This window comes from Eucalyptus grandis, chromosome 2 (genome assembly GCF_016545825.1).
Source record: "Eucalyptus grandis isolate ANBG69807.140 chromosome 2, ASM1654582v1, whole genome shotgun sequence".
Lineage (NCBI taxonomy): Eukaryota > Viridiplantae > Streptophyta > Magnoliopsida > Myrtales > Myrtaceae > Eucalyptus > Eucalyptus grandis.
In genome coordinates, this window is record NC_052613.1 from 3,568,651 (window position 1) to 3,594,303 (window position 25,653).

Here is a 25,653-nt window from a genome sequence, read left to right on the forward strand (position 1 = left end):
TTTCCTTTTATTTTCTCCTTAGCCCTTGGCCAAGCGAGGTTGCCGACCGGCGACCATCGCCCGGCCACGGGTTGGTCGAGGTGAGGGGGCCCCGCGCCCTCATCGGCCACAAGCGAGGGCGTCGTGCCCTAGCCTGGATCTAGGTGAGCGCCGCCGCGCCCTCGCCTGTGGTTGATGAGGGTGTGGCGGCCCGCCAGCCCTCACCCATTGGCCGCCGAGGGCGCAGGACCCCTTGCCCTGACTAGCCTATGGTCGGCGATGGTCGCGGCCAAGCGACCTCGCCGGCCAAGGGCTAAGGAGAAAACAAAAGAAAAAGAAAAAAAGGAAAAAATAATTTAAAAAATCTGAAAAATATAAAAATTATATAGGTGCGTCATATAAGACCGCCGGCGGCTACATTAGCAATTTCCGGCTTAAATTAGCCATATGAACTGAATTGGTATTAATATGAAATTTTTAGGACTAAATTGGTTTAATTGAAAATTTTAGGATTGATTTAGTACCAATACAAAATGTTTATGACTGTTTTGGTATTTTTCCCTTTGTAAATAGTATCGAATGGCTGATTGATTTTGTTATGGAAAGTCAAGGCACTAGATTGGACAAATCAAAAGTTTAGTGACTAGATTAAACATTTTGGAATAATTCAAGAACTATATTGAACAAAACCAAAATCCAAAGACGACATTGCAAATGCACAACGTGTCAGACTTTGGAGACTGTTTGCATTATTTCCCCTAAATATGCAAATCACGTTAACGAGTACTTCCAAAACACTAATCAAGAGAGGACGAACTTTTGAAAATTTTGGTCATTTCAACAAGAGCTGCTGTCAATGTTTCACGAGCTTCTCTTTCCATTGTTTGAAATGGCAGGTAGAATGATTAGGAGTGGGGAAGCGAGCAGCGCGTCGTGCATGCACTCCAAGTATTAGCTGTCCAGAGAAGGGAATAATACAGCCAACAAGGGAAAAGCACGAGAACAAAGACCCCAAGACAGAGAGAATCACTTGCAGACAGAACAACGTAATCTGCTCCGAATCACCGCCCTTCTCCTCTCCACTTCCCAACTTTTTTTCAAGTGTCATGTACTATAATCCGGCCAATTAAGCCTATATCCATTGGTTTCTGACATGACTTTGCTAAGGAATTCCCTTAAAACAATTACAAGAAAATAATATTCGAGGTTCAAAATATCGATGCTGCATACCAGGAGGGACGACCGACCCATTGAGGATTGCAATGTCTCATTTATTTGATCATTCATTAAGCATTCCAATGGAACTTTGAAATTTGACAAGTTCGATTTTTTTTGCGCGTGTAGATGAGACAAAGGTTGGCCCGACGGCATTGGCACTCTCAGGTTCCTTGGGAATTAGATCTTTGGAGGCGTCCCGATCATCAAATGAAAATGCTAACAAAATCCACCCGCTAATGATAAATTTTCCTTAAATTTCTGTGTTATCAGTTTACATCAAAGTTGTAGTAAGATACATGTGATTACAGCGGAATTATGACGGGGATCAATGTAAGTCGGTCGAACGAAGGCATTTCCGTAAATTTCAGTCCACTAATCATATCATCTGCATTTGATCTTCCCCACTTGAAGTTACTTTAATGTCCACTAGTTAGACAACCAAAATATATCAAGAACGACATCATTTATCTTTTTCTTTTTGCTTTTGTTGTGTCCGAAAGTCTAAAACAAACGATGACCCGTGGCTTGTTTGTCGATGCCACTGGTGTTCTTCTGAGTCTAGATAGATAGAGAAGGACTGGAAGTCACCAAGAAAAGGGTCTTATCTGGTTTCTTGATAGCCTTTTTGGTTTTGTATTGAGAATTCACTTCGTTCAGAGAGGAGAGAGCCTGTGAGAGTAGTGATCGGAGATGGCGACGGCCTTTGCAGGGACGCAGCAGAAGTGCAAGGCCTGTGACAAGACCGTGTATCTAGTAGATCAGCTCACTGCTGACAACAAGGTCTTCCACAAGGCCTGCTTCAGATGCCACCATTGCAAGGGCACTCTGAAGGTCTCCCTCTCTCTCTCTCTCTCTCTCTGGTTTTATTGCTTTTGTAGTGTTACGCTGTTCATGGATGCTCTTGTTTGGGAATATGAAGTTCTTTCATTGCTGGAAAGCTGTTTCTTGTGCAAGGCATGGTTTGCGAATTTACAAGCTGGCTTTTTTATGTTGATGGTCATTCTGGGTCGATCTTTTCTTCTTCTCCCTTGTTCATTCTATTCCATCGATACGCTTGTGTGGATCTGCTTAATCTAGTCTTTGGCGTTGTAAATGCTCGTTTTTTCATGGTTATTTAATACATGGAAGTTATGTTGAACATCATCCATGGCTAATTCCTTAGTGGCATTTCTTGGTTCTTAGAAGTCTTGCTTGTCCATATGCATGACTACCTTGTTCTCCATCTACAGCACCTTAAAAAAAAAATTGAAAGTACTCTAGCCGGCTGTCGCTACTTGGATGGAAGGTGGAAGGTATCTTTTTTCAGGGCTAGTCAAAACCGGATAGGTTCTTTTGATCGAATCTGGATACGTCATGTGGGTAGTCTTTAAAATTGGGGACGGCATATTAGACGAGAAGGCATTATAATGGGTTGATTTTTGCATCATCCGTGACTACTAATGATGCTGCCTGCCGCTCTGAAGCTAAATCAATTCGCCAGAAACAACTAAGTGATGAAAAGCAGAATCTATCAGCTATAGATTATGATATTTAATCTGATCTCCCTTATGAAGATTGAGGATTTAAGAGAGAGGTTTTAGTCTGGTGTCACCTGGATCAAGGACACCAGGAGTGAGAGTGAGAGGGAGACGATTCAACGCTGTACCCTTTCTTCTGTGTTTTTCCTTCCTTTGGAGGGGTTGGCAATGAGGTCTCAATGCTCTTCAAGTACCTAATTAATCCAAATTGAGTGCGGCAGTCCCTCTGTCCTGATACATTCTAGGTAAGTAGTGGAGTACTCAGGCAACCTCTTTGAGTTGAAGTTTTCATGTCTATTAATTATGATGGAAAAGACGGTCTTGCTTGTCCACCCTTCACATGATAATGAGACTCTTTCAAATGATTTAATCTATCATATGGGTTTGACATGTTCAGTCTTTGCTAGTGCATGCATGGTACTAGAAGTTGATCCCTTTGCCTAGTATTATTGTTTAGGGTCTTCATATACGGATAATTGTAGTTTCAGTACGAGAATTATTGTCCTGTTTGTAAGATATTGTCTGTAATTTGTCTCCCATGAAGCATTTTGTTGCTGGCGATACATCTCTATAACTCTCTTATGCTTCTGCATTCTGCAGTTGAGTAACTATTGCTCCTTTGAGGGTGTTCTATATTGCAAGCCACATTTCAATCAGCTCTTTAAGATGACTGGGAGCTTGGATAAAAGTTTTGAAGGTAATCTGCAAAGATGGCTTCTATTCCCTTCTATTCACGTATGTCTGCTGCTCTAGCCCCGTTTATGCTTACAGACAAATTGTTCTTCCATAGGCACTCCAAAAACTGTCAATAGATCTTCTGAGCAGGTACCCCTCAAGCTTCAATCTTCCACTTACTTTCTTTGTTCACGATGTTTCTGGAATATTAGTCCCATTTATATGTCAGTGGTATCACCACAAGTTGCTTCCAATAACGTCTGGACTTGTGCAGGGCCAAAGTAATGCCAAAGTCTCGAGTATGTTTGCCGGAACTCAGGACAAGTGTGTTGCTTGCAAGAAGACTGTTTATCCCATCGAAAAGGTAAATCTAGGAGAAATCTATGGGGAGCTCTTCCTGCCAATTTAACCTTTGTCATTGTAATTTCAATCTATGCCATGCCAAGTCTTTGCGCCTCGTAACGTCAATATTCCTCTTGTTTTTGAAAAGATCGGCAAGGCCTACTCAACTATAATCCTTACTGAACTAATCTGATGTAGCATGAATCTGTCGATGTTCCTAAACTATTTACTTTACTAATCTGATACTGCTTTTTGATGTAGCACTTGTGTGTGGGCGCATGCATCTATTTTGTCATATCTAGTGTAAATTTAATTTGGAATCGGAGTCAAGTTCATCATATGATAAGATAAACTAATCTAGATGTTATTAGTAAGTAGTTATCTCTCTCTCTCTCTTCGTGTGTCCACAAACACTGAGTTTAACCTAATAGTTTATCAACCTCAGTAGTGCTCATGAACTGACTGCTGCTTCACCAGGTGGCTGTTGATGGCACGTCATATCACAAAGCATGCTTCAGGTGTACTCACGGCGGTTGCGTAATCAGTCCATCGAACTATGTAGCCCACGAGCACCGTCTCTACTGCAGGCACCACCACAATCAGCTATTCAAGGAGAAAGGAAACTTCAGTCAGCTCGACAGCCATGAAGAAACAACAGCCTAAAGAGTATTTAGGGGCAGAGTAGTCATACTTTGACAGTCCAGTCAATGCAGTTATCGGTCTCCTTTGACAAAAACCATGGATTATCAGCAAGATGCGGATTCGGTTCTAAGGCATAAAAAAAGTTAAGTGTTGATTTTCTATTTTATGGAGACAACTAAGTTTGTTTTACATTTTAAGCGTGCAATCTGAATGGCTAACCACTAGAGACTTGCTGCTCAGTTTCTCGAGTGAACATGGTAAAACAAATTTTCGTGTGATTTTGTTCTTGTGGGTTTTACGTGGAAATTGGAAAGAACGGAGACATATCCTTGTACTCAAGATGGTTGTCTATTTCTTGTTTCTATTTTCCGATCTTCTCCATCCGTTTGAGTCTTTCCCTTTATTTTGCAAACTCCCTTTCATTCGCTCTGATGTACTACTTTTCAAGCATTTGGAAAATTAGACTCCTACTTTCCCACTATTAATCGACTTTGTCGATACCTTCTCGCTTCTTGTCCCTCCCATAGATCTGTTAGCAACCTCTTCCTTTGTTTCATTCTTATGCTATGCATTGATAATGCCCATTGCATGTGTTAAACCATATATCAGCTAGAAAAATTTGAATGCATATGCAGCCATACGCGGACTTGGATGGCTAATCTCCAGCAACGGTGCATAAAACAAATGTCATTAAGAATGACTTGGATTGTCTAGGATAATCGACGATACCCAGGCAGGATTAAGCAGCAAATTCAGTTACCATACTGGGATTGATTGATGGTAGTGAAGGAAAAACGAAAAAGGGCACGTCAATTAAGTAGTTTCACTGATGTTACCTTCATCCTAATAGAAGAAAAGGTAGATGACACATGGTTTGTTAGTGATAAATCCATTCCAAACATTTCTGCACTCCACAAAAAATCAAATAGCTTCCAGTCAAATGTAGAGAAAATTCAGCTCCCATAAAAGCAGGTCAGGTTGATAGTGAAATGTGGGTGCTGTGTTGCCCCACAAGCTCGGCTGCTTGGCATAGATCACTCCCATCCCTCCACTGCCATCTTTCAAAATCACCTTCCCGAACTCTAGCCAAAAGGAATCTGTTCTTCTCCTTGTTGGATTCTGTCCCTCGACTTTGGTCAAAGAATCGAGAGCACGTTGAATTATGCCTATAGGAATAACTTTTTCTTCCCTGCCTATGAAATGAGACATGGAAAGAGTTGGAGTGAGTCACTATTAGATAAGTTCGAGCACCAATGAGAGGACAATAGGTGGGCAATCGCGGGGGAGGAAGAGTAACATCAACCCAATCCATGCATATTGCTCTCCACCCTCACTCACATGGCTTCCATTGCACTCCAAATTCATTTCATTTCATCTCGGTACCATCTCTGGCTGTTCCGTCGCTATCAGTTCCCCGCCTTTGAGGGCACCATGTCACCTTCAACTGCTAATTTGGCATTGATTCTTCTTTTGCTCGAATAAATCTATCAACTCCCTCCTTAGGCACGTCTCACATAGATCCTCCCTCCTTTATCGGAGCTTGCTATCCGTCAGTCTTTAATTGCTGGTGATAAGAAAGGAGTCTTTGTGTGTTGAACTGTCTCAATCGCCCACGTTCAATGTTTCTACTTGTACATAGCAATGGCGAAAGAAGATAATTGGTGATCTTGAATGTGGAATTTGGAGGTTATTTCTTGTTAATGCTATACAACTCAAAGCCAAATACTTTTAAGGAAAGCTGGTTGTTTTGTATCTGAAAGTCCATTTGCTGGGCTGCAATAACTTTTGGTGGTTGGTTATTCTTTCATAATTTTAATGCAAGGATGGCAAGTTGGTTGCGAAAGCAATTACTTTCAATGAAAGTGATGATCTCTGAAGCGAGTTTTTGAAGGGGTCAGTTCAAACCGAATTTGTTTTCATACTCAAAGCTAACAAGAATCATGAGTCATTGAAATGCTCTGTGGAAAGCGTTAGGAATTGTCTCCATAATAATGTGAGAGAGAGATCCTGACAAGCGAGAACATGTACACCACATCCAGCTCCATCAAAGTACAGCAAAGTATATATGCTTCCTTCCCTACTTATCAGCCCTGATTTGTTTTTCTCAATGATTGTTCAGAGTGGAGACAAAGTTTTACAGGATATATGACACAAAAGTTGGTGCAAAACGCCAGCGGTTAAAGGCCCACTTAGCAAGATATCTGAATCTGGAACTCTTTTTATGATCCACGCTTTGTGATGCTCTTAGTTCTCATTTTCTTTTCTGCCCAAGTGTTTTTTGTAAGGTGAGTTGGCTGTGGTTGGCCTATTCAAGAGCCTCCATTAATAAACTCCATAATTCCTTTTTGTTCACTGAAAAGGCCCTGAAGTGAAGGATTCTTTTTTTTTTTCTTTTTTTTTCTTTTTTGCCTCCTTAAAGAAATATCTTTGAAAAAGCAAGAAACTAATTAACCCATGTTCTTCTTTCGAAAAAGAGGGAAAAAGGAATTCTTTTTTCAGTCTTCAGTAAAATTAGTCTGCCTTCCATGAGTATACTTTAAAAAAAGATGGGGCATTACAGGTCTTTTAATTGGTGGGAAGCAAATTTTTTCTGCCACCACTGGCATGCCAAATATAATTAGCAGCCATCCGATGGCTGTCCTGAGGTCAAAAAAGGGCTTGAACCATGATTAAAAGAAAATATATTTTAAGGTAGCCGCTCTCTTTTCATGCCCACAAAAAGCATGGAGTGGTCAAATGATTTCTTCCTCCTTGTGTTGGCCATGGAACATTTGACCCTAATCATGCTGCTTGGGAGAGAGTGATATCTCATGTGACAAAGGCACTTTGTCCCTCGCAAATAGCCTTTGTCCCTGCCTTCCAACTTTTACTTTTGTAAGTCTTGTAGGCTAGAAGGATACAAAGGGACAGCCAGCCAGTAACCCCTTTTTTCAGCACCATCACACTAGTCATGCTTGCAAGTTTCAAGCAATGCATGACTTGATACAACTGCGAAAAAAGCGTGACCCGTCATCCCTTTCAAGCCCGGTGAGAGTTGTAAAACATGGTTTTGTTTTATTCAAGGGACATGTTTGGTGCTTCAGATTACATTGCTCACCTAATTCCCCTTGTAGAGAGAACAAAATTCCTGCACATTCGGTGATTTAGAGCATGATGGAGTTGAAGAAACTATGGTCCCCGATAGGATTAGGCGAGGGTAATATTCAATTCAATTATGGAGCTATGAAAGAAGGGACAGCAAATAATAACTATTATTCTCTCTCCCTAGGGTTAAGGCATAGGGGATCGATCTCAAATGCTCAGGTTGGCTTTTTCAAGAAAACTTTGGATGCCCATTGGTCTCAAACCCCATCTGGAAATGGAAATTATAAATGAAACCGACAGAAACACTTCCCCTGTTTTCATCATTTTCACCCAAGTTACGGTAAAACATGGTACAGCTATAGACATGATGCCTCGGTGTAGGTGGTCTTTCAAACTCCAAAGTTTCGTTCAAATGAAGGCATTAAAGAGGACTATTGACTATGCTCTTTTAATGGACGATTTGACCTCTTATCGTTCTGCTTCTTGCATTTTACTGGCTTTCGTTTTCGTGTACCGTTGCATAATTATCCAAACTCGAAGTTGGGTTAGATTTGCAGCCTTCTTTTTCACAAGCTATTTCCCGGTTGGAGTGCTGGAGATGCATTCTCTGCATCAAATATTATGCAGTGGAGCTTCAGAAATGTTTAATAAATTTCATCCATGGAAGTGGTGGAGATGGCTGATAGTAGAATTATGCATTATTTCTTGCGTTAAGGCCAAAATAGAAAATCTCTTTCTGACATGAATCAGAAAATTTAAATCAGAGGGCTCCTGAGGAGGAGAGTAATGAACAAGTACAGAACAGCAGAAGATTATGTCATCCAAGCTCTGAGTCAATCTTGGTCAATTGTAATACTGCCCAAATTTCATTAAGAAGAGCAGCAAATTGATTACATGGGATTGCTTCAATTCTTTTTCTCCTTCGTTTCTTTTTCCCCTCTATACAAGCAAAGATTTGGCCAATATCAACACTTTCCAGATGAGTTCTTACACACTCTCTCTCCCCCCCTCTCTGTGAAACATTTGAACTTCCACTATTCGAAGAAAGACTCGTTGAGTGCATATAGCAGAGTTATCAGAACCCACAAGACGCATCAATCATATCTGTCAAACATCCAGAAGAAAACTTCAGCTTGCCGCCTCAGAGATGCTCTTTAACGAGGGTTGCCATGTTCTTGGCTTGTTGACAGCTGAATTACTTGTCGCCGTACTTGTCTTCTGCCTGTGTCTGTCATGTCTCGCCACCTGAAATTACATCAAAAGATGATCAATTGACAAGAGAAAGGAACGGACAAAACGAATTTTCACACTTTCTTGAGTTGTAGTACTCTCACTCAAAGCTTTCTTCAACCAGAATTTCGCAAGTCACTTACAACTTAGTACCCAGAAGTTATCAGCCAGAGGAGGAACAAAAAAACAAAACTTTGAACAGGAATCGGAAAAAGTTTCTTCTTTTCTTCCGTTAAATATTTTGTTGATGTATGTACTGAAGAATGGTATGACATTGTTTTTTTCTATTATTTTAGATTTCTACCTGGTGTTCTTTCCTCGTGTCAGAGGAATCAGATCTTCTAGGTGCTATTATCTCCAGCCCAGATGAGGACAGCTTCTCTTCATGCTCCACCCTGATCTCATGCTGGCCCTTCCTCATCTTTGCATGCTTCTTAGCCGATAAAACCTTCATAACCTCTGCAGAACAGGAAAACAGAAAACATACAAACGCTCAGCACCAATTCAGCTAAAGCCACACACAGAGAGAAAAAATAAAATCAACTAGGCGCACTCAATTTCAGAAACCAAAACAGAACTGGTACGAGAAGGTAGCGACTTGAACCTTTGGCAGTGATGAGCCTATAAACTTGGCCAAGAGCAAGAGTATCCGTGGGCCGGAGGAGCTTAATGCGGGTCACGCGGACGGAATTATTATCAGCCCCGCGCCGCCGGCAGTGGCAGGGGCAGAGCATTTCTCCTTGGCGTGAGCGGCGCTGCTGCCATGCGGCTGCTGCTGCTGCTGCTGCGGCGGCGGGGGCACACGGCGGTGGAGATGAGGAGAGCCACGTAGTGGCCGGGGTTCATCTTCATGATCTCCCCGGCGCAGACGGGCCAGTACAGCTTGTCCACCTTCCCACATGGGTGCTGGATCACCAGGGTCGCTGCATCGATGGCCTGGCAATTCCCCATCACTCTCTCTCTCTCTCTCTGTGTTCCTCTCTGCTTCTTCCTTCTTCCTTCTCCTTGCCGAGCGAGGCGAGAGCGGCTTCAAAGCTTTGAAGCAGAGGAGGTGCTAAAATAGCAGGGGAACGAGAACAGGGGCGAGAGAAAAGGAAGGAGAGAACTGAAAGGAAGGCGGTGGTGAGAGCAATATGAAGGCTCTTTATAGCTACCACCCACCCCTGCTTTTTTCTCAAATGGCAAGCAAGTCAATGGCCTTGTATTTTTATTTGGAGAAACACCAGATTTTACCATAATCTCTTGATTTTAACTGTATATGGTATTAGATCGGACCCCCTTAATTCAGATCCCATTCTTGGTCCGATACGTCATTTAATAAATCGATTGAGCAAAACCCATTCTCGATAAGCTTAACATGTCTTTAATGACCCTCTCTCTCGATCTCATCATCATCATCTTGACACGTGTCTCGAGTAATTACACGGCACTATCATAAAAAGTATATGTCTCTTAGGTACGAATAAATGTTAAGTGTAACGACCCGAATTATGAAGCATAAGCATACTCGGTAATCAGATCAATCTGTCAGCGTCGACAGGATCAAAGTGATTGGTAAGGTAATTGAATTTTCATGTGAGCTCGTTATAAATTACCTTGGTCCCCAAAAATATGTGTGTGTGTAATAACCCCTAGTTCCTAGGGGGGAAATTAGGCTTGTTGGAAACAAGGACATACCCTGAGTCGCTTTCGCAATGAAGAGGCGTCTTTGAGAATAAATGCAGAAAGAGAGAGTACCACAGGATGACGCACCATCGCTCTCTCTCTCTCTCTCTCTCTCTCTCTTCAGTACTTTCTTGGCTCGTTTGCGTGGAGACTTGGTTGAAGTTATTGCCCCTCCCACCACTCCCCATTGTTGTCAAACAAGATCAATTGGATGATGGAAAAAATGTTAATCTTGATTAACATGTGAAAATGATGGCGTGTCAACTTTACAGCCTATAAAAAAAAAAAAAAAAAACTAGGGCCTATGACCCCCAGACAAAAAAAAAAACCTTTAAAAACTATCGTTTTCGAAGAAAAAATTTGTCGACTTTAAATTTAATCCCAACTCTTTCGCCATAATTCCTAACATACTTGGCATTTTATACTCAATGTCAATTTATTCGAAGTTATCAACATTGGGAGGCTACTGTATTTCCGCATGAAAGTGAGGGTGTTGATGAATATGTAGGTCTTGATAATGAACCTCCAACTGGCTCCTGTATTAATAATTTTTAAAGAACTAGTGGCAACTTTTGGACGTTAGGGCAGATTTGTGATTATAATGAAAGTTTTAAATTTTTCTTTACTCTAGCAGCTTGCTTTAGAGCTTGAGTAATAGGACTTTTCGAAGAGACAAACAAAGAAATTTGAGACAAAATTGAGATTAAACAAGAGTAATCATTTTTTAGGGAATGAAACCTAACTTTAGTATCTACCTTTGAACAAAAAAAGGTTCAGTATATGTAAAAACATTAAGATTTCGTATATTTCGCAAAAAAATAAAATATATTTTTTAAAAAATTGAATCACTCTTATTAAATACTTAAATTCGATTTTATTTGTACTTGCCGGGCTTGGGGGTGGGTCGGTCACTGGTTGCATAGAAGACCGTGGGGGCTGCCGCGTGGATGAGGAGTTACGCAACACTTAACGGCTGTTAAATTAAAATTAATAAATCAGTAAAATAAATTATCAACCATAAAATTTATACGTCACTACTATGATTTTAAAGTTTTACATGGGGAACGTTGAACTGTGCAGACTGCAAAGCGTACGTTGATTTTCCTCTTTTTTTTATTTATTTAAAGTTTTTTATCCGCTCTTTTCCCTTCTTTTTTTTTTTTGGCCTTATCGCAATTGTGTTTCCACGTATTGCCTTACGTCATTTGATAATGACTAATGGCCTTAAGATAACTTCAGTGTAATAAACTTTTTCATAATTTTTCTCCATTATTTTTCAAGGTGTACAAAAACTCAGAAATGCAAATATGCATGTGTAAAAACAACAATGGTTGGAGCTAAAGATGCATGGAGAAAGTATTTTAAGTAGTTGATAGAGGAGGCAAAAAATTGAATTCAAAATTTTAATTTGCATTTTCATTATTTATAGTAATATATTTAAAAATTAGCCAATCCGGAAAGAAGGACAAATTCCACCATGTCACTGGACTTGATTGGGGGCTTGTCTTGTGAAGTTCTATTGGTCACTAAACTTTAATGGATTTTAAATTGAGATAATTGAACTTTGATTCTAGTCATAAGAAGCATCAAATTTAGTTCCTTCAGGTTGATGCGCTTTGACCAAATATCCAATGTATTATTGGAGAGAGTGCTAGCATGACAAACACATGATTTTTTCTTCTTCAGAAGTCATGATTTTCATGAGATAACCACCTTAGATATATTGTCTACAAAATTTTACTAAGTTCCAATCAAAAGCAATTAATCAGATAATTTAAATGGTGGGATAATTGCAAAAAAGGTCTAATGAGATTTGCCCTCACATATCATATACCATCCCCACTTTTAAAATTCTACAATCTACATCTTGAGTTTTCTACTTTCCTATTAATTGGCATACTTACAACCCTATTTATTTTCAAAAATTGCCAATTTTCTTCCATTCATCAACCAAAAACCCTACAAATCCTAACACAAGTGTGTGGTTGGGTTCGGGGAATGGAGGCAATCTCGAGCAACAACAACATCAACAACAAAAGGCTAAGAGAGATTACGGTGTAATTGAATAAAAGTTAGTGTATTTTTTAAATATACATAAATTTGAGATTTTTTTTCAGAAGCAATGATTGATTTTTGACATGTAAGTAGAAACTTCAAGGTGGGTTTTCGCAATTTTATGTAAAAAGCGAAATTTAATCGATTGCGAAATAAATTAAAATCTAGAAAATAACTGGAGAGGGGGGGAATCTCGTTAATGCAACATAGGAGCATGCGTGGCGCGTGGTGGGAGGACGGCCCCACTTCTTACATCACAGGCAAAGTCCCAAGTCCAACAGCATAAGTGGGTGTCGCGCGTGGCGGTGGCTTCACTCCTCTCACTCGCATAAAATTTTTAAAAAATTAAATTAAAAAAATAAAAGAAAGACATGCCTTTTTTTTTTTTTTTCTTTTTCATGTGGAATTCTTAGTTATCTCCAACATTCCAAAAGGCTTTTTCAGAAAAGCAATGATAATAATAAAAAAAGGATTTTATGAAGGTGGGAAAGGTTGCCACGCACCCAGTTTTCTTCCAATGCCCACAATTATTTGTTTTTTGTTGTTTCCTAAAATTAAATATATTCTCTCGCCTGTTTACTCGCACGCTGCAGAAAGTCACAAAAGTAATTTCCTTTTCCCCCCTTGCCCCTTTTCTTGGATTTTGGGAATTCAGTGAATTTGAAGCCTGCCCAAAAATAGAAAAAAGCTGTCTTTTCCCCCACTTCCTTCCTTCCTTGCTTGCTTTCTTTCTTTCTTTTCTTGAAACCAGTAAGGTAAAGGAGGGAAACGGTGGATTCAACAGTCCACTGGTTCTGAATTGTACACATTGTGCATCTTTTGTGTCTTGAAAATAAAATAAAAAAATAAAAGATAAAGGATGTTATGTATATCACGACTTTTGAACGGTGTTTACTTGAATGTAGTAACTTAAAAAGAAAAAAAAAACATTTCATTGTAAGTGTTATGCCATGCCTATTGAGGAGAGATCCCTACTTGAGGTACCGAAGAAGCCTAGATTGATATTTGGTAATAGATCAAAATAAATAATTTATATTTTATACATGAATAGTTTTCGAAAAGATGGGATTTCAAAATTGGGGTGTTGAATAAAACGACTAATATTCAAGAAAATAGTATTCTAGAAAAATTCATAGAATTGGAAGGACTCATTAGATACTTTTTATGGATGTCAATTAAGCATCGAATGGATGAATAATCATTGAGTCCTCCTCTTTCTAGTTCTTTATTTAGCATAACATAGCTTAATAAAGTTTTTTTTTTCTTGTGGGCATTTTTAAATTTGTGGTATTCAAGTGAGTTTTCTATGAAAGTCATAACACTGTAGTGTCTTCTTCATAACTAAATAAAAAAAATATAAGATGAGGGCCTAGATGATACATGAATGACCTTATGTTCAAAACTACCCTTTTGAAGTTATGCCTACATTTCCCATAGTTATGCCCACTTTTCCCACATGGGAAGGGAGAGGTGGAGAGTTTGATTTTCCACAAAGAAGCATAACAATCTTTTAGAAGAATAAGGTAGACAAAAAAAAAAGTTGTAATGTTTAATCATTTTGGACACCATCATAGTTTGTTCAAAGAAAAATCACGGAATTGGTATGTTTGTTTAGATTTTTTTTAGGGTTCTTTTGAATTCCATAATAATATTTAAAATACTATCATAACGTAAAAAAAATTACGAAAAACCATACACGAATCTTTACTTTTTTTTATTCATTGAATTAGTAGAAATGCCCCCGTGTTTAGTTTTTTGAAAAAAAATTAAGATTAATACAATGAAAAATCTCGAATTGGTACATTTGTAACAAATGTATTTCAAATTAATTTCTTGATCACAAAAAACTCCAAATTAGTATGTTTGTAATAAATCTTACCCTCTATTAGTTTTAGATAAATTGGATTAATATCATAAAAAATTTCAAATTGACATACCTATGACAAATGGAAGATAAAACCTTAAATTAATATACCCATCAATTACACACATGCTATCTTACTCAATAATTTGACACTAAAACTTAATAAAAATTAACGGATGGTAAATTTATGATAAACGTATCAGTTTTTGGTAAATTTATCACAAAGTTACCAATTTAAGATTTTTTTATAGTATTTATTCAAAATTTTACAATTTAAAATAGCTATATTTTTTTTATCTCAATTAATTGTGAATTACTATCGAAGCAATTCCCATCGGATCCTCTTTCTTTTCTCCTGTCGATAAGACATTTAGATCCACGTTTTATTTATTTCTTTCTTTTTGGTCTAGGCGATAGATATTGAATCGGATCCAAGTCGACGTGGGGAAGACCTTCAACGTTAAGTTTTACCTTAAAAGGCGCGCGGGCGCACGCATGGAATCGACCCTTCTTTTGTCCTTCCCTACTTTATATTATCTCAATATGACCCGTTTCGACCATTATACAAAATTTATATATCGCGATGCTGACATGTAACCCATGTTTCACTTCAATTTGAGAATCCGTGTATCACAAACTAATAAAATATCCCAACAAATCTTGCCCTACATTTTGTTAATTTTTTAACTTAGTGACGTCGGCGGCGGGCCCCGCATCGGCATATTCCTCTTTCCACTTTAGAAAAAGAAGAAGAAAGAAAAGAAAATTATTATATTTCCGCTATTTCTGCCGTTTTTTGACCTCCGAGTTTTATTTTATTTTATCTTTTTTTTGGAAAAGAGAGGTGAGGGGGACAGGATTTTTATGGAGACATCGAATGGCAAAATTCAAATTGGACATTAAATGAGACCAAAGGGGAGGACCATATGATTCTTTTCTATGGCTGTCTTTTTTCGTTTTTTTTTTTCCTTTTTCTGGTGTGTGAAGGACCATGATAGGGTCCCACGCTGGGTCGTTCGATCTGGGGACAAAACATACAGATCACCGGTCGATCTCTCGTGGGGCCTTATCTTCTGCTCTTGTCAGAATTTTTGTCCTTCGGAGAGATCTCACCACTCTTTTTTGGGCTGGTAAAAGCGTTGCTGCCTCCTCTCTGTAAGTTCTGCAAAATCATTGACCTCTCAAAGCTCTTGCTCCACGATCATGGTGCGATCTTCAATCTGATCAGCTTTGTCTGATTCGGATTTCAAACGGTTCATGTATCAAGTCGGGTGACAAAAAACACATGATCTCTTTAAATCCGATTTGGGTCAAGATTGTCATCGTGACTAGACCTCAACCATAGACACACCTGTAATCTAAGTCAAAATATCATTAAGTACATTCGATAACTTTAGCTACATGCAATTCAATTAGTCACCTTAAGTGGGTTATTTATAATTTAAGTTAAGGAGGATGTGATCATTCTATTCGGTCGCCATATGTATAAAGGAGTGTATAAGTGGTTGAGTGAATTAGTCGAGGAACAAGTGTGATGGTGGTAGTGGAGACATTGGTGGTGACGGAAAGTTTGAAGTCACGCGGTGGCGGCGGCGATTGCTATGAAAATGGTGGTGGTATCCTCCTATAAATTATTTAAGCTCTTGTGTTATGATTATGGTGTGACTTCAATCTAATCAACTTATTTTGGTTTAGATTTTATATGGTTTGTGTTCCTATTTGGGTCATTAAAAAAAAAATTGTCCATTTATATCTGGGTTTTGGTTTAAGTTATGGTGGCCCGATCCAAATTGACCCGCTAATACCCTCGTAATTTGATCAATACAAAATTAGTATCATTAAGTGCATTTGATAACTTCAAGCTGCATGCAATTTAATTAGTTGCGGTAACTATTTGAAACTTAAATTAATAGGGACATGGTTAAGTTATTCGACATGTCGTTGGAATAGTGATAACATGTATAAAAGGCGTATAAGCGGTTGAGTGTATCGATCATGGAACAAAATGCGATGGTATTAATGAAGACATTAATGGTGATAGGGGAAATTGCAAATGGGATTGGGGTCGAGCGATGATGACCATGGTGATGGTGAAGTGGTACTAGTGTTGTGAATAGCATAGCGGTGAAAGAAGATAGTCGTGGTGGTGGCAGCCGCCACGAAAATGGTCGTAATATCAACAGGCATTAATGGGACGACTATACTAATGTATGTCAAAATAGCGATATTGCTACGAAGAAAATGGATTATAATCATTGTGAAAGTAGTGGTCCCGATGAATGACACATGTCGCTATACTCATCGGTCGAATTTAATGTGATATTGACTTTGTAGATATGAATACATTAAATTTCAGCCCCTCATTCCGTTCAACCCAAAGTCAGTCTTTCATATTATTAAGCCCACTCCTAGGTTTGTCATATCATCTGAAATCTCCACTTGCACGGAAGACTTCCAAAAGATCGTCCTTTTTTTTTTTTTTTCGGTTCTCCAGGTTGAAATTATCCCAAGTCATTTCTTTATTCGAATAAAATTTTATATTTAATCTCATTTCTTTATCTCCATAAAATTAAAAAAAAAAAAAGATATTAATTCAAGTCACTTTTATACGAGGTTAATGTATCTCAACTCTTGAACAAAAAACAATTTTTTGTTCACGAGTATTCTCAATTTCTCCGTCTCCCGATCTCGAAAGATGAATATCAAAATATCCTTATTTTTTCAAAACCTAATGTATTCGCAGGGTGCCTTTATAAGTACCTTTTTATACCGACCTCAAGAGTTCATTTCTGGCAACATTTAAATTGTACAATCGAGAATACAAAAATGTCAATCTTTCATCACTTTTATTAAAAAATTCAGCCCTTACACGTGCATCAAGCCTCCTAACAGGAGTTCTCTTACTGAAACACGCAAGGTGACGACCAATTTGCACGCCCAATTATAATTTACAATGCCACGCACATCATCCGTCAGCTTGAATTCAGATATCACGATTTTCAAAATACACGTAAGTCCAAAGAAAACGTAAAGATGGTACTGAGTTTTTTTTCTTTGCTTTTTAGTGATTTGATTACTGGAAGTTCATCACAACAATCGACGTAGATCTAAACCTCCTCTGCCATCTGCAAGACTTGATGAGTGGGGGTGGAATGTGCAGAAAACTCTGCGTCTTCTTTGCTTCTGGGGTTTCACAAATCTTTCGAACTCCACACAGCCTGCAGAATCATCACGTTCTCGAATCTTGAACTTCCCCCCGCCCAACAACCGCAAACCCGCACGTGAAGCTGGTCTCTCCTCTCGAGAATCCGTACGCTCCTGCCCTGTTCTCTTCTCCCTTTTCAAGGAGTCGCCAGCTAACATCATTAGCATAGTCGCCTAAGTTTTTATTATGTAATTAGCAATGCAATTTAGTATATTTTAGGCCCACATTGGAGTAAGAGATGCTTTCTTGATTTTCTTGATTAAAGTTTCGTTTTTTCTTTTCCTTATCTTGGAGTTTCGATTCTTGAGGAGAACAGTAGTGACCCATGAAATGATGCAGCTTTGACTCTTGCAGATCCTTAAACGATTCACCTGGTGCAGTTCCTGTGCACTCTCCAATGTCGGTGAGAGAAAAGCTGGCCCTGACAAGGAACCTCCCCTGTTTCTTTTTTTTTTACCTTGAATTTTCTTCTTGAGACTCTCTACGTGCACGAGTAAGACTTTTTCTTCTTGATATGAACGCTGTGGCTTGATGTCAAAGCAATTGCAGCCACATGAAGCGCTTGTTTGGTACCGCGGGCTTCCTCCCTCCCGCCTTGAATTTGGGCAGTTTTTTCTCGTCTCTTTGTTTGAATTGGTGGTTTGCAGAAGAAAGAAGATAATTGCAATTGGTGGGGGGGCTACTTGTATTTAATAGTTTAGGGCTAGATGTATGCTTGCTTTGGTGGAGTATCAGGACAGCCACATAAATATACATGGAAAGGTCCAACTTTTTAGTTGTTTATGAGTCCCTGGATTTTGGTATTTAAAGCCTTGTGGGCAGCATCCAACTTCTTCTCCTTTTCATTGGAATTAAATGGTATGACCGCAACTTTCTTGGTCCCATTCTCTCTCTCTCTCTCTCTCTTTCTCCCCTCCAAAACTGCAGATAGAATGATTCTGGGGGACCTCGCATTTACTTTCCATGGATCACGTTCTTTCTTTGAAAATTCTCGTTGGTTTCGGTAGTTTGGGAGCTCTGCACACTTGCAAATTACCCATGGATTTGTCTAAATTTTGGAGAGAAATATGCAGGGCACTTTGGGGTTCGGACAAGTTAAATTAGAATCCAGATTTAGTGAGGTTAACACCGCATTAGAACAATAGAAAAGCAAGAAGACTCGCATTTATTCACAGATGCACAAATGGGAAGAGCAAAGAAAATGCAAATGCAAAATCACTTCACTGCAGCTTCAAAACCATTTCTCCCACTTGATTTACAAGTTACTAAAGAAAAGAAAGCAATGAAATAAATGTTTCGGATTTCCTATAGAGGAAGTACTAAATAATACATATATCATAACCTTGCCAGAGGAAGTACTACATATATCATAACCTCGCCGCGAGATCCCAACGCAATTAATTAGCTTTCGATGATGTTCTGATGGGGGTGGGGGAGATACCTAGCACCGTGGCATGACGACTCACACCGGTGGGAAGTATTTGTTCAGATTGAAAGGCAAGGAGTAGAACTCTTCACTTCTCGTATCGCCCTTGAAGGACCGGAACTTGTCCCACCAGTGCTTGCCCCTCTCTTTCCTCACAGTGCCATCCTTTCGGTGCAATGTGTTATCGAGGAAATATGCTATGCATCCAGCAACAAACGGCTCCGAAGATAAGGGAACATTGACTATATCGTTGAACTGTCAAGAGAAACAGGCAAATAGTATTCGTCAAGGGAGGGGCCAAACTCTTTACTTATCGAGCATAAAGGGAGGGGAAATGAATAAAGTCTTTTGCATACCCATCTGCCTCCAGTGTGAACTGGACCATATCCATTTATTGCCGTATATTCATTGAAGTATTGTGGAATGGACAAGCCCATAAAGACGGAGAACCCTAATATAAACTTTGTTCTAAAGCTGTTGAGGTTGCAATACTGAAGAAAACTTAGTCCCACAGAACCTGAACATGCAAGCGATGCAAATTAATAATCAAGATCCTTTATTATATCAAACGGCATTAACCAGGAGATGCGAGCTGCTCATTGAAGTGCTACGTATGGACCTTACCCACATATGCAAAGAACAGACAGTATAAGGCAGCAAAGATGGGCACAGGAATTGAAGCAAAGACGGCTCCAAATTTCCCTGCACAGTCGAACAAACCAGCTATGAGAACAAAATCCAACTGAACATTTAAGTTAACTTTTTTTCTTTTTTGGTTTTGGGGGGGGGGGAGAGGGTGGCGGGTCTACTGACGCACCTAGAATGGAAAAGAAAATCATGAACCCAGCAGCTATTTGCACGACCCTTCTGCTACCGACACGTGTCAAGCCCAAAAGCCCAGCGTTTTCTCTGCAGGGAAACCAGAAGAGAATTGTTCAGCTGATGGGCCGATTCAATTCTTTATCATGTTCATAGAACATGTCCTCCCAGATTGAAGACTTACATTGATACGGAGGAGCCAGTGACAGTTCCAAACAGGCCAGAGATCAAAATGCCGACTCCCTGAAGGAAGATTTAGACATCAGGCAACTGGGAAAATAACTTGAAAACCACTAAAAGCTGCATGTCTGTAAGCAAGCTATCCCTAGAGGGAGCTAGGGAATTCCTAAAAAATGCTAGACTGGAAATAACAAATGTAATCCTCTTTCCTGAACCAGTTCAGTGACAGCTAAAGTGAAGCCAGTGAAAACCATGCACTACTTTGGCATCTTCAAGTAATCATGAAAGATAATTATTCAGTTTCCACTCTCTTTCCCACCTATCAGCACATGGATTTATAAAAATGGTTTTGGACAGTTAATCCAAGGACCCTAACAATCGACTAACATTCAAACATTCAAAAGAGAGCTCATATGTTTGTATCTATGAGAATTAGACTTGCCAAGTGCCACAAATCACATTGTTTAGCAACAGCTACAGAAGAGAAAACAATAAGCCTTTAAATTACCTGCCAACCAACACCGCGGCTGAGAACAGATGGAGGCAAATGGGTTGCGCTCGCATATCTTGCCACCGCCATGAAAGCACCAGTCGACTGCTTGCATTTAAGTGATGAATGTGATTCAAGGAATTTTACATTATACTAATGAATACTAAACTCATTTCAGACCACACAAGATAAGAAACAAAGATAGTAGTCCATAAGAATTAAGCCGTCAACACCTCATTTATTGATTTTCTTTTTGACATGGGAACTCCACATCAGATGGAACCCATGTCTATAAAACATCTCACTAACCCATGGATCAGGCAATATGCAAGTCAAAGCTTTGAGGATGACCACACAGATTTAAATAAACTTTTCATGTTTCTAAGTCAAAGTTCAGAAGCATAGAAAACAGGAAAAGAATAGGAATGACAACGAACCTCCACAAGAGCGACAAAAGAAGCCATCATCATTGCAAAGGCTTCACCAGCATCAAATGAAGGCGCTCCCCATTGAAATGGATATGGAACTCTTATCCTGCAAACTCACCCAGTCAAGATAACTACCATCCTAGTCTCGAGCAATAATATCATACCACAGCAGAGAGAACTCCACCTTCTGAATAAGCAACACAGATCTTCACTATATTGGTGACTATGGACGTGTTCAGATAGACCTTGTACTTTTTGCTTAATCTAAACATTGCAACACACGCACTTTGATTCTTCTAATCCTAATCATTTGAAACTTTCACATTATACAAATGTTGACATGTAGATTCACAACTAATTTTTTATAATTTTTTGAAATTTGGAAAATATTTTAAATTTTGACGGGAAAGCAAAAAGCATTGTTTAAAATTAAACTTAATTCTAAACAAACAAGCCCATATCTAATGCGACAGCTCTTGCAAAATGAGAATGATGTCGAAAAGGAAAGTTTCATCCAAGAGGAGTCCTTCCTTAGAAGTCTTTAAGAGTAAGAGTGGGATCTGCTTAGTTAATTAAAATTACATGTACTTTTCCCACATATAAGGCTCCATCAATGAGATATTGTCATGACCGACACCTAGATGCTAGGAATATCAACATATCTATCACCATTGGAAGTCAAAAGTAGCTATGAAATTAGAGAGAATGCAGATAGAAAAGGGTAAAATCTTTACTTTGCCAGTTATGGAAGCTGCAGACACAAGTCGTCAATCATAATAGTGGCTGAAAGGCTATATGTGGTAGTAATCAATGCATGCGAAGGTATCACGCAAGGCTTCAAAGTATACTAGAGTGGAGTAGAGCTTAATGCATGAGAAAATTTCTCTCTTTTACCCTTTTTCTTTTGTGATAAGGGATTATCAATCCATATATGAAAAGAGCTCATTTAGAAGAAAAGTTTTCAAAATCAATAATAGCATTTACATCTGAGAAAGATCTCTTCAGATCAAAAAAGTGCAAAACTTTTTATTCCAAAACACACTTCTTTTTTTTTTTTTGGCCATTCTTTCCTGACCAACCAAAAAACAGAAAGTGGAACAGCAGAAATCAATTTCAACCTTGTACTACAAGAGCCACCAATGGGTAGCAGGAGGAACACCTATCGTATGCCACAAAGTCTTGTTGTGAACTTTGCGCGCACATTTCCCCTTGATCCGAAGTAGGTATATTATCAGCAACAACACGAAAAGGTCAAAAATGTCTTTTCAACATAATGTTTTCCATGAAAAAAAGCAAGCCTAAAAGTTGCATCAACATTCCTTATACGAGATATGAGGATCATTCAGGAACTGATAAAACCAGAGCAGAAATATCAAAATAAGCAAAGTTACCATGGAGCAGCATTGATAAGCCCAGCACGATCAGTTCGGCAGCTTGTTTGTGTCTTTGGTGCCGCGTTGTTGTAAGCCCCTCCAACGGTAAGCAGGTGAGCATAAATCCAAACAATCACAATGGAGAATATGACCGAAAATTTGTCATATATATTTTTTTCCGATTTTATACACATGAGGCATATACTGCAAAACAACCATTTGCAATTACCAGTTCAGCTACAGTATAACGACCCATGGTACAAATCACAGTAACCATGACAACAATGAGATCACTGTGCAAATCATACCTGGGAAACAAACACCAAGATGACAAGCTCTGGAAGTCCAATCTCCACACATTTGGCGACCTGACATTTAAAGGAAGAATTTCTCAATAGTTAACAAGCCAGTGCTCTTGGCACATGCATATGTCCCAAATTTGTAGTAAAGATAACTTACACCAGGAAAACCTAGCTCGTAGAGACCAAAGCCTACTAGTGCTACCAATGGGACAGCTGATAATGGGCTTAAGAACCTGAAGGCGGGACAGAACAAAAGGAATCATTACAAGTTAACAAGACTGTCAATGCAGAAAACTTATCAAATCATCAAACACGAGTAACCAGCATAGCCGGTGCCACAAGACTTATTTTATCTCAGTCAGCTCAGCAATAGCTTAGACTGAAGCAAAAGTACGTGGTGTTCATTATAGCCATTCAGGCAGGGAATACTGTTGAGGTTGAAAAAGTGTCAACTTGAAGTTTGATAGAATGATACACTCATAAAAAAATGCAAGCCCAAGTCAAAGTAGGACATCCACCAAATTGAAGTTTTTTTCTTCATTTAGTTAGACTGACCTTGTAACATTCCGCCAAAGGCCACTGAAGCCAAGCACAATCTGAAGAGTAGAAGCGACAATAAGGGACCCCTGTATTGCTCGCATAATCCTCTTGAATCTCTGGCAAAAAGAAGACGGTTTTTGAACTTTTATTAGAACCATATATAGTTTCAATCCCAACCACATTATGACTGATGATAATTCAAATATTTCTAGTAAAAGCTAATCAAAACCTTAATATCATACTCTAGAGCTGTCTACAGATTGCATATCTTGCAAGATATAAGTTCAGTGGCAACTTTAAACATGAGATAATAGGTTACAGGGCGGATATAGATTATACAGCAAAGCAAAGATTAAAAGGAGCATTGAGGTAGTTCACAATCAGTTCAGAGATCGCATGAAGATGTCAAATAGAAGTAAACAAGGTTCAGTGACAGTACCTCTACAGGGTCGGAATTATCACTGAATCGACCAGCAAGGATGATTGATATTGTGGTCGGGACAAAGGTATAAGACCCTCCTATTACAGCAGGTAATCGGGTCCCAAAAACGTTTGCTGCAACGTGTTGATGCCAGCAACAAAAAGTAGCGTCTGGATGACTTCCGCCTTCTCTTCCTGTATCAGAGGCGGTTGATGAGTCACAAAGCCAATTATTTAAACTTGAGTTGGTGCAGCATTAAGTTAACACATTTGCCTTTTACATCCATAATATCATCTTACATTTCTACCTCCCATCTGGGGGACAAGGGCAGTGGGAATGATGACCGACGTGCTGAGCATCACCAGAAAGTGTTGGAAGCCAAGGAGAATTGCTTCCGCTGTATTAGACACACAAGACATTTCAGCACATAGATTTCACATATGTTATTAATCTCGATCACAAATAAAGAAATGGGACAAATGAAGAATATCACGCTTTAGAAATAAAGAATTCTCAGCCTGCGTTGGTAAGTTCATATGGAGGACAAATTGGCAGCAAGTCCCTAAACAAATGATATTGAAAAGAGAATGGATCGAGTGGCACCCACAGAGAATCGAAGAATCGCTGAAGAATATCAGTTCAAGCACAACTTTATGAAACAAAAAATTTAAGGAAAAAGAAGCACAAAGGGGAAAAGTCAAGGACCCAAATCACCATCAAGCTACTCATCAATATGATAGCAATTCTAACTAAATTTAGTTGCTCGTTAAAACTAAATTAGAAAATTTGCATAAAGCTACTCATCAATATGATAGAAATTCTAACTAAATTTAATTGCTCGTTAAAACTAAATTAGAAAATTTGCGTTCATACTTATAGGTCTTAGAATTTTCAGGGAGCGCATTTATCTTTTCCTAAAAGCATATCCCAACTTTAAAGCAGGCATCCCGCAAATGAAAGTGAATTTTTCAAAAAGGCCACTTTCAACAATTAAAAACAGGTAAGAATATTCACAGCACCAAACAAAAAGAACACGAGCAAGCCTCCTTCAGATATACCACATCAGATCAGCAGAATCATCCCCTAAAGTACAAGATACTTAATTTGAACAGCAAAAGAAAAGAGTTCTTCGAGGGCCCAAAAAGAGCTCAAACATTTCACTGTAAAGACACTCACGCCATGGAGGAGGACTAGCAATGCAGAAATGAAGGCCGAGCAGCTGATCTTTTGGTGGGTGTGGCGCTGGCTCATCTGGTTTTGCTCCTCCTCCGCCTCCAGCCATTTTCTCTTCTCACTAATCACTGCTTCTGCAAAAAGCCCTGTCCTTCTTAATCAATAACAAAGAAAGAGTCCCACTCAATCAAAGAGATAAAAAAGCCACTAGCCCAGCAGAAATCTAAGCAATAGCCTGCTCATAGCATACCCAAGCACCCCCAAGCCAAGCCAGTGAGAGCAGAGAAACACACTAGGAAACGACAGCAACCCAAAAGATGGAGACAGGGGAAATAAAAACAACAGAGAAAAAGGCACTGTCCAAAAATTACAGTGGGAAGTGGAGATCGATGGGATGGAGAACATGGAAGAAAGAGGGGAGGGAGCAAAGGAAAGCACCTTTTTAATCAATCTTTCGGGAGCAGAATCAAGTGGAGATCAATAAAGTCGAGGACTTTAGTAGATGCAACCCCACAAGGCTCAAAGATTGCTATGCCCAGATGGGGGCTACAGCGGGAGAGGAAGACAATGTAGAAGAAACAGGGATGTATCAACAAAGCGAAGAAGGTTATAGCATATGCCAGGGCTACCAGGTAAAATAGCTGTACTCTACCTACTCAACGCAAAAGCAGCAATGAAACTCCCCCTATACTTACCCTCCTTCTCTCCTGCCCTCTCTCTCTCCTGCCCTCTCTCTCTGCCTGTGTGAAAAAAGAAGAAGTATTTTTCTTTTGTTAATTTCCCTCTCTTTCTCTCTCTCTCTAACAGGAACCCACCTCCAAAAATACCATTTCCAACCTTGATAATTCTTGTGCTTATACAGCCGGTGCAGTTTAGAGGGTGCGGTACATTCTCTCTCTCTCTCTCTCTCTCTCTCTCTACCTGTGTGAAAAAAGAAAGTATTTTTCTTTTGTTAATTTCCCCTTCTCCTCCTCTCTCTCTATAACAGGAACTTCACCTCCAAAAACACCATTTTCAACCTTGAT

General features: G+C 39.2%; 3 protein-coding genes and 1 long non-coding RNA gene across 4 annotated transcripts; 2 read left to right on the forward strand and 2 right to left on the reverse strand.

The window, feature by feature from the left end:
* Positions 1 to 1,643: 1,643 nt before the first annotated feature.
* Positions 1,644 to 4,754, forward strand: LOC104418367 (LIM domain-containing protein WLIM1). Its single transcript, XM_010029693.3, has 5 exons — positions 1,644 to 2,028; positions 3,315 to 3,411; positions 3,505 to 3,539; positions 3,664 to 3,753; positions 4,209 to 4,754. The coding sequence occupies exons 1-5, from the start codon at positions 1,888 to 1,890 to the stop codon at positions 4,392 to 4,394; spliced, it is 549 nt and encodes a 182-aa protein (XP_010027995.1). The 5' UTR covers positions 1,644 to 1,887; the 3' UTR covers positions 4,395 to 4,754.
* A 3,520-nt stretch (positions 4,755 to 8,274) lies between these two features.
* LOC104418376 lies at positions 8,275 to 9,830 on the reverse strand. The gene is made up of 4 exons (XM_039307352.1): positions 9,455 to 9,830; positions 9,292 to 9,384; positions 8,992 to 9,146; positions 8,275 to 8,702 (listed from the first exon to the last, which is right to left on the reverse strand). Exons 1-4 carry the CDS (start codon positions 9,636 to 9,638, stop codon positions 8,586 to 8,588), a joined length of 549 nt encoding a protein of 182 aa, XP_039163286.1. The 5' UTR covers positions 9,639 to 9,830; the 3' UTR covers positions 8,275 to 8,585.
* Positions 9,831 to 17,259: 7,429 nt separating this feature from the next.
* On the forward strand, positions 17,260 to 18,360 carry LOC120290416. The gene is made up of 2 exons (XR_005548397.1): positions 17,260 to 17,581; positions 17,831 to 18,360. It is a non-coding gene; the product is annotated as an uncharacterized LOC120290416 (long non-coding RNA).
* A 314-nt stretch (positions 18,361 to 18,674) lies between these two features.
* Positions 18,675 to 25,038, reverse strand: LOC104418384 (nucleobase-ascorbate transporter 6). The gene is given in 17 exon segments (XM_010029713.3): positions 18,675 to 19,157; positions 19,259 to 19,419; positions 19,527 to 19,604; positions 19,720 to 19,811; positions 19,906 to 19,964; positions 20,410 to 20,496; positions 20,829 to 20,925; positions 22,211 to 22,377; positions 22,379 to 22,396; positions 22,501 to 22,560; positions 22,652 to 22,727; positions 23,050 to 23,150; positions 23,474 to 23,586; positions 23,589 to 23,649; positions 23,755 to 23,852; positions 24,632 to 24,762; positions 24,879 to 25,038. Coding segments are annotated over 16 exon segments (1,593 nt in total). The 5' UTR covers positions 24,738 to 24,762; positions 24,879 to 25,038; the 3' UTR covers positions 18,675 to 18,938.
* Between the last annotated feature and the right edge of the window lie 615 nt (positions 25,039 to 25,653).

Coding starts and splice junctions, on each gene's coding strand:
- LOC104418367 (XM_010029693.3), top strand. CDS start 1,888: ATGGCGACGGCCTTTGCAGGGACGCAGCAGAAGTGCAAGGCCTGTGAC. Junction 2,029..3,314: donor ATTGCAAGGGCACTCTGAAG/GTCTCCCTCTCT, acceptor TGCATTCTGCAG/TTGAGTAACTATTGCTCCTT. Junction 3,754..4,208: donor CTGTTTATCCCATCGAAAAG/GTAAATCTAGGA, acceptor CTGCTTCACCAG/GTGGCTGTTGATGGCACGTC.
- LOC104418376 (XM_039307352.1), bottom strand. CDS start 9,638: ATGGGGAATTGCCAGGCCATCGATGCAGCGACCCTGGTGATCCAGCAC. Junction 9,385..9,454: donor CAGCAGCAGCAGCAGCAGCC/GCATGGCAGCAG, acceptor GGCGCGGGGCTG/ATAATAATTCCGTCCGCGTG. Junction 9,147..9,291: donor TAGGCTCATCACTGCCAAAG/GTTCAAGTCGCT, acceptor CCTGTTCTGCAG/AGGTTATGAAGGTTTTATCG.